Consider the following 8698-nt stretch of genomic DNA (forward strand, 5'->3'; position numbering starts at 1 on the left):
TTTTTAAAAAGTTCGAAATTTTTACGAAAGTTTGTTGAATTTTTTATTTAATATGGCACAAATTTGGAAACTTGGATTTACACTAGTTTTGTTAAAGAAAGAACTATATTTTTATAAAAAAATAACAAAAGTTCAGTAACAACAAAAATAATACGTTAGAACTTGGCAAAAAGTGTTTCGGCTACAATTTTTTTACCACCGTATGTATGGCTGCCAAGCTGCCAATCTGAATTGCAGCGGTACCATATATGGCAAAAGAACGATGCTGCTGGCGTATGCAGATGATATCGATATCGTAGGTCTGAAATAAAGGGACGTAACCGCAGCATTTTCCAGTTTAGAAAAATAAGCTAAAGAGGTTGGTCTAGCGGTGAACGAGGGCAAGACAAAGGACCTCCTGGCAACATATAAAGAGTCCACGCGTTTCGGGACACATGTAACTGTTGGCAGATATAGCTTTGAAGTAGTGAAGGACTCTGTCTACTTTGGATCCCGCATAAACACCACAAACAACGTCAGCCTGGAGATCAAGCGAAGAATAACTCTTGCCAACAGGTGCTACTTTGGGCTCGGTAGGCAATTGAAAGCCAGAGCCCTCTCTCGACGAACGAAAATCACGCTCTACAATCTCTCATCATGCCCGTCCTTTTATATGGCGCAGAAACTTGGACGATGTCGAGCAAAGATGAAAAGGCTTTGGGGGCTTTCGAGAGAACTATTCTGCGCAAGATCTATGGCCCTGTTTTCGTGGATGACGGGTATCGGAGAAGATGGAATGACGAACTGTATGAGCTTTTTAACGACATGGACATAATTAAGCGCATAAAAATACAGCGATTGCGCTGGCTTGGACATGTTGTACGCATGGATGACGAAGCTCCGGTGAAAAGATCCTTCGACTCCGCACCCATGGGTGAACAACGAAAGCAAGGGCGCCCACGAACGCAATGGAAGAACCAAGTGCAGAAGAAGGAGCTGTCAGCGCTCGGGATAACCAAACTGGCGCAAATTCACACTGGAGAGAGGCAATTGGAAAACGGTTGTAGTGCCAAATTAGAAGAAGATATATTTTTGTATGTCTTTACATAACAAATTTAAAAAATATATGCCTCTTTTGGCTTTTTTCAAAGCTCATTTTGCCTTTTTTTTAAGTACCTTAAAATCTTACAGTTCTCCATTTCGAGGGGGGGTCAGAACACCTACAACCCCCGGTGCCTTATCTTCTTTTAACTCTTTCGATGCGAAAAGCAGAGAAATCTCGGTTTTAGTTATTTTTTTTAACTTCGGGTTATCATCAGTGTTGCCGTTTTGTTCCAAATGGATCAAAATGATACGTTTTTCATCGAATTTTTAAAAGATACTTTTATTTTTAGCTTAGTATGATACATTTTAATTCACATGTCGAGGGTAACTCTTCCCATCTTACAACTTTTATAATTTTGTGGCCACACATTAAGTTTGCTTCCTTTTATTGAACACACCACCTTTAATCTGCATATGGTATCACTGTTAGCTACAGAAAACTAGCCTGTTCCCGTACTCCAGAATATAGTCCGAAATAGTCCGAATTCGTTTCCTTTCACACATTTATCATATATTTTGCGAACAATTTCTCACTAAATCATGGAATGCGGGAACAGGCTAATATTGTCGTTCCTATTCCTTTTTGATTTTGAAGCTGTCGGATGTGGTTCTGGGCTAAAGACAGTGTCACACGATTGGTACATTTGTACAAATTTGTATATTTTGGCAGTCATAGAGTGGTGTTCTTTGGAAATTTGTGTTCTGCTCAGTAAAGGAATTTGCAAACAACACTACTCTGTAACTGCCAAAATGTACAAATCTGTACAAATGTACCAATCGTCAGTCATACGTCTTAGTTAGGCCGATCTGTAGCAGCCCCGGAATTGAGCTACATATATATCAAACTAAAGTGCAGCTGCAGTTGCAGTTGAGCGTGTTTGTCAAAAAAGTAAAAAGCGGCAGAAAAGTCGATAGTGAGTAATATAATTTCGGAAAAGATTCGGAAAAGTTACTAGGTATTAATCATAGTTTTGAAATATATTTCACGAAAGCAAAAAGTAAAAATAGCTGATATCCCTTTCTTTTTTAAACACCTAGGATATCACTGACCATTAAAAAGGATTTTTAAAATGAACGATCCAAAATTAACCGGTATACATATTTAAAATTTTGTATAACCAGTGGTTGAATTTGTGTACTGAAAGGATTAACCCTAAAAGTATAATCTACGTCTGCGAGGCGTATATGGAATGGGTATTTTTTTTTTAATTTTAACACAAAGTTTACTTTTTATTTTGTTGTTTTAAATAAAAATAAATGTGGTTATAGTTTTTATTAACAAAACTATGTTTTATTATTAGTCAAACTCACAACTTCAATATTCTTAAAAAAAAATAAGACAGGACTAAGTATATTTTAGCTCACAGGTAATCTTTTAAGTACATAAGAATCTACGTAGTATGTTGAGGCTTTACGTTACTCCCAATTAGATTAGGCTTCTAGGGTTAAGAAAGCTTTTGTTTGAAAGTGTGATATTAAATACTTTTCACCATGAACGACGCGAATTTTCAATGATTATTGCGTTTCAGATTAAAACCAATACCAGATATTGTGAAAGGTTGGACTATACCTTAAAGATGACGGTTTTCTCATGGCCCACTGCACGAAGCTTAGAGTAGAGTAATGTCTTTTAAGAACTTAAAATTTATCCTGGGTTATCAGGTGTCTAGCAACACAAGATTAAATGTTGTCTTTCACAAAGTTCTTTAAATAAATTTTGAGCTAAGTACTCGCACGTATTTCGAGGTTACTGCTAGTTTTAATAAATTGTTAGTTTAATTTCCTATACTATTTACCTTTAGGTTTATGCATTTTAAGAATACATCGAAAATTTGTTTTAGAGAATCAATATGAAATAATTGCAGAAATGATTAACCGGTTTGCTGAGCAACCGAGACGTCTTACTTTTTAAATAATTTTTGTAAACCAAATTGGCAAGTACATATCGCCTCCCGCATGCCAGAAACATGAATGTGTAAAGATGAAAATTTTGGGATTTTTTTTTATATGTGGGGCCCCCCCAAAATTCGATCCTGGCGACGCCCATGTCCGATGGTGCTATTCGTTTTCCAAAATTTTCCCATTTTCACGGTGAAAATTCGAAGCAAAGATTTATATGCAATTTTTCTCCATAATGATCGTTTTTATTATTGTTTTATTGTTGTAACATCAGGTTTTATTGTTGTAATATCAGGTCTTTTAACATAGAAATCATTAATAAAAAAAGTTCTTTTTTATCTCTCCGGGTTGTAAAGAGTTTTAGAGCGCGCCAAACCAGTCACGACGCTCAGTCGCGTCTTCGTTCACTTGCGCGAATTAAAACAACATACCGTGATTGCAAATTTTTACAAAATTGTCATTTTAACTCGCTATATCTCAGACATTTGAGTACCGATCGATTTGAAATTTTCACACAAACTATTCCAAAGAATTTAAGTTTAATAATGATTTTTTTTTTAATTCAAAATATGGATGTGTTATAAATTTCGAAGAATTTTTTTTGTTTTAATAAGAGCGTGTCAAACGGGGCAATATTTCCAACTTCTCACGCAATTCGCTGTCAAATTGAGAAAGAGAAATTTTATTTTGATGTGTGAACAGCCAGAAAGGCCAATCTGTCACATTTCAAAAACTAGTTTTAGAAATAAAATTTGCTTGTAATGCACTAGCAATCTGCAATTCGTCTTTCGGAAAAAAAAACCCTCTTTCGAAAGACACTTTATATGAAAGGTGTGACTGCTCATGCAAGTGCTTTCTGAAATTACACTAATTGACAGCCTTTTCGAAATATATTGCATTGCCACGTCTGGACGTCTCTATACAGTATCTAAAACGAATATCTAAGGAAGCTTTTGCGAAAGTTTCAGATAGGGCATTTTTGCACCAAATTCTGAAATTGGGCATTCTTCAATCTAATAACAAGGAGTTTTCAAAAAGTTTTCTGAGACAGGGCGTTTTCGAACTGGCTGCCGAGATATGTCGATCTTCCACTTGGCCGTCGATATGTACATACATATCGTCGTTTAAAGTGCAAAACCGCCTACCGTCGTTTACAAAACCGCGTAACTGACATTTGTGCCAAAAATTAGACTATATACTGCAAAATAACACGATAGTTACGATACCGCTCATCAAGAGAGCATACATTTTTACTCTCTCCTGTAAAATCTTGGTGACCTTACATAAAATTAAAATTATTATTTCAAATAACACTAATCAACAAATTTTGGACTTTTGATTTTATCTGAGATAAGGCTAGCCATTTCTAATAGATTTTGAGCAGCTAAACTCGAATCTCAACTCAGAATAGGTCTATCACGCCGTAAATATCGTAAGCTAAAATTGTGAAATATTCTGCTTTGGCATTATTTTGAGAATTCGAGCATGGTCGAGTCGGTTTTGTTTCTCTGGAAACTATACAAAGCACTTTAAAGAATAAGGCTAATCACAATCCGGGGGCAAATGAAACGGTTGATTTGGTAGCAAGCATATAATTTGCAAATACAAGACCATATACACCGGCTGATGATAACACTTTATATCCCTTGTTCCAAATTCTCGATTGAAAAATATGAATTTTCAGGGTAGGATATTCAAAAGAATTGGCTTTTACAGCAATTCTGAGCTGAGAGTCGAGTTGAGTGACTTAAAATCTATTAGCAATCACTAGCCTTATCTAATATCGAGCCCTAACCGCCAAAATAACGTAAGCGACATTTTTTCAAAATTTTCTTTTCGGCATCTACACAACATGTCGCTTACGTTATTTTGGCGGTTAGGGTTCGATATGTAATTTTCATGTCCACCAAAAAACTTTAAAATCTACATACATTTCTTAAAAAAATACATACACGTCGAGCCCTAACCGCCAAAAGAACGTGAGCGTAATTTTTTTCAAAATATTATTTTTGATGCAGAATTGCATCTGGATGCTCTAGGGGCATTTCTGCATTAAAAAGAAAATGTTTGAACAATACGTTTTTTGGCGGTTAGGGCTCGACAGTTTTATAGCTTTGAAATCGTCAATTGTTTAAGAATATGTGCCTAATTTTTCTTCCAAGGCAACCATTTTTAATGAAAATACGTTTGCCCTAATTGGCAAAAAAAAAAAAAAAAAAAAACTCACCCATTGTCCAATCGCAGCATAGATCACTAGGAAATAACATCAACCACAGATTTAGGTAAATGAGATAACTAAAGGTGAGCTGCCTGGTTGGTGTCGACGCCGCAGAAGCTGGATTGTCGAAACGTGTGAAGACCGGCAGTTGCGAGCCCATCACGTAAACACGACCGATCAAAAGTGCAGCCGTAATACAGATAAGAAAACACAAGCGTCGCAACAAACTGCCATTCCAAAGCCCGTTAGCTCCTAAACGACTATATTCGTCGGGCGACGACGATGCACTGGTTGCTGAGGCTGCGGTACCTTTAGCTGCATGCTGCGGTGTTAGAATATGTGTTCGGTCTTCGAAAAAGCGTTGCACACACAACCAAATTTCACGTGGGCGCACCTGCTGCACAACGAACAATTCGTAAGCAGCACAAATAGCCGCTATGGTGATGCCTTGCTCCTTGCACAGCATGGAAGCCAGTAAGCTACTGCCAAAACTGCAACACAACACCGACCAGCGAGTGCAACGATTCTTTAAAAAAGGCTGTTGTTGCTGCTGCAAATGCCGACGTTGAACTGGGGGCGATACTTCAACAGCGCTTGTATACGAGAGAAATGCGCCCAGAAAAAATATAGAAGAGAGTAGCTCAGCACGCCCTACCACACCGGTAACAGCCTCTGTATGTATGGGATGGACAGCAAACAACAGTGCCGCCAAGAAGCTACAAGTGTTTACGCGCAAACCATTACAATGCAGGGGAGCAGCCGCTACTCCCCCAGCGCCGGCGCAATGCAGTAGTAACAGTCTGCACACGTGACGCCACAACAGACACACAACAATGTGTAGCATTACATTTACAATGTGATAGCCATATGGTTGTAGTTCGTGCAGCCAATAGTTGAAACGAAAAGTAAGCACAGTGAGCGGGCGATACGATTTGTGCGATTGCTCTTTGCGCATTGGTGTACCCCAGAAGTCGTTAAGAAAAATATTACCAAGCGGTGTATACGGACGTAAATCCTTGTTGTCGCGTACGGCGCTAATATCATCGAAGACCAGTTCACATTGCGCGCTATTCCAGTAACATAACACGCATGCTAAGACGATGGTGAGAAACTGTAGAAGATTCGAGCTACTGCTGCTGCTCGGGCTGTTAGACGGGCTGCATGCAGCCACTCTCGTCTGTGGATGGACACCGCAGGAGCTGCCGTTCGTGCCGTTACTGCGCATCTTTTCGCTGTTACCATTATAGCATGTTACTCCGTATGCTGACATTATAACATAAGACTTCGTTTTAGACTTTCTCTTTTTGTGCTTATGGGCTACAATCAAATGTGTTGAAAGGTGTGTATGTAACAGTTTTATGCGAGTTTTTATTTCTCGGTTTACTTCTTTTTTTATGAAAAATATTTTGCTGATCAGCTGTTTCTTAATCAGCACTCAATATCCAATTATTAGCAGCTCTGGCTTTCCTCTTTTACTCTATTCTTGCAGTGGTAGCTGTTGTATCCTTAAACATACATATGTTTACGTATGTACATATATGTCATTTATGTACATATACAAACCTGCAAATGTAAGTAGTTGTAACTAAGTTGGAGTATGGTTACATTTTTTTTTTGCCATCTATATCTTGTTCGTTGCTATTGTATCTGCCGAATTCTTAGTTTTGCAATGTGTATACATTCACAAATGTGTACATTGACAACATTAATCTGTCGTTTAAAATTGCTCTAAGAGTGCCAGGTAATAAATTGTTGGATGAGCGACAAGTCTTGACCTTTGTGCTTATATCCGATTACGCTGTGATTACAATTGCAGCAGAGTTAATTAGAGTAGTATAGGCGATCTGTAAGCTGAATATTTTAAAACATACTTTAAAAATAGTTCAACCATTTGGAAAAATGTATATAAATGAATATGTAGTTGAAAGTACCTTGATATAAAGTCGACGTTTTACTAGGTGAATACACGCACCATTTGGTTTATGCATTTTTTTAAAATGCAGTTTTAAACAGCCAGTTATGTTGACGATGACGCGATTATAGGCTAGGAAGAGCAGGTTTAAAAATCGGTATTTTCTATTTACACACTTTATTATTAGATGGTATAGTTAATCGAAGAATTGCTACGCGTTCAAATGCAATATTTTGTGAAATTTGTGTATACTGTATATGAGGATTATGAAAATCTTCTGAAAACCAGTGTTAGAAACCTGAGGAACCTGAAAAGGAAAATAATTAGATTTTTCACGTAATTGAAGTAAAAAGCAGAGTGCGCACTAAATTATTGGCACAAGGAATTTTTCACAATATATGCAAAGTTCTTTACTTAAATTTTTTTGTTAATTTTTTATAAAAATGTTGGTCGTATTCACTACAAAAAAAAAAAACCTAAAAATAAAATCTTTGTGCAAAACGCCAGAAAATTGAATAAACTTTCATACATGTTTTCCACTTTTTAATCAGATTTTCTACAAAATTTTTATGTATGTAGTTTTAAAGCCGATTTAATTTTAGTATAACAAGTGAAAGTTTGAAGTTGGTAGAAAATCGCGTTAATTTTTGACAATTTTTTTTCAAGCAGTTCCTTTCATGAAAAGTATATTCAGACAATTCTTTTTTTTTTTTTGTTTTTTGAAGAAACTGCGAAATAAAAAATTATAGTTTAAAAAACTAAAACCTCCCTATTATGTTGTTGTTGTAGCAGCATACAAATTCCCCAAAGACTTTTTGGGGAGTGTTGCTGGAGTGACAGTCCTTGGCCAGATATAAATCTGGGTCGTTCCGGTTACGTAGACCCGACTGTCGTGGGAACGTTATCCCTATTATAATTGCCATTCGTATTGTCATCAGGTATGGAACTTGAGATTAGAAATCGCTGCATCTTTTAGGCGCATCAATATTACCAAGGCAAATTAATATAAGGCGATAGCAGGAGTACAAAAATAAAAATTTACATGTATTTTGTTTTTGCTTAGGCGGTATAAACTGTCAAAATCTGTAAGAGTGTAGTAGGCAATGCCAATGTCGTCGAGTCATACAATTTAGTCTAATTTACGACTTACGCAATGAGACTGATTAAATTGCGTAAGTTTTGCGCAAAGTTTAGCGATTTAATTTTCACTTTTTTCGATATAGTATGAAGCAGCTTCTCATAAAAATACAATCGCCGTTCGGAGTCGCCGTAAAACTGTGGGTCCCTCCCGTTGGTGTGACAACAACAATCGGAGGAGAAGCTCGGCCAAAAACTTACATATGTGTAAGCGCCAATCTATTAATATTATTGGCAGTGTCTACACACACGCGCCACGGTAACTTTTACCATAGACGTGGATTATGTGTTGCCGAAGAAGTGGGGCAGAACTTCTTTATGCGTAGGCGGCCTTTGGCCGCGCTTAAGGATTATAACCCTTACTAACAATTCTCCTTTCTGTGTTGCCGGAGAAGTGGGACAGAACTTCTTTCTGCGTAGGCGGTCTGGTCGCGCTTAGGGATTATAAC

The 8698-nt window shown here is 37.2% G+C and overlaps 1 protein-coding gene across 1 annotated transcript; it reads right to left on the reverse strand.

Annotated features, from left to right (window-relative positions):
• Positions 1-5209: 5209 nt before the first annotated feature.
• On the reverse strand, positions 5210-7419 carry LOC118751824 (protein O-mannosyl-transferase Tmtc3-like; the record flags this gene model as incomplete). Its single annotated transcript, XM_036486642.1, is given in 3 exon segments — positions 5210-6705; positions 6764-7051; positions 7132-7419. A coding segment is annotated over 1 exon segment (1261 nt), but the record flags the coding sequence as incomplete, so codon positions are not given.
• Positions 7420-8698: the final 1279 nt, after the last annotated feature.

Source organism: Rhagoletis pomonella, unplaced genomic scaffold (assembly GCF_013731165.1).
Source record: "Rhagoletis pomonella isolate Grant_MI unplaced genomic scaffold, Rhpom_1.0 Rhpom_scaffold_01019, whole genome shotgun sequence".
Classification (NCBI taxonomy): Eukaryota; Metazoa; Arthropoda; class Insecta; order Diptera; family Tephritidae; genus Rhagoletis; species Rhagoletis pomonella.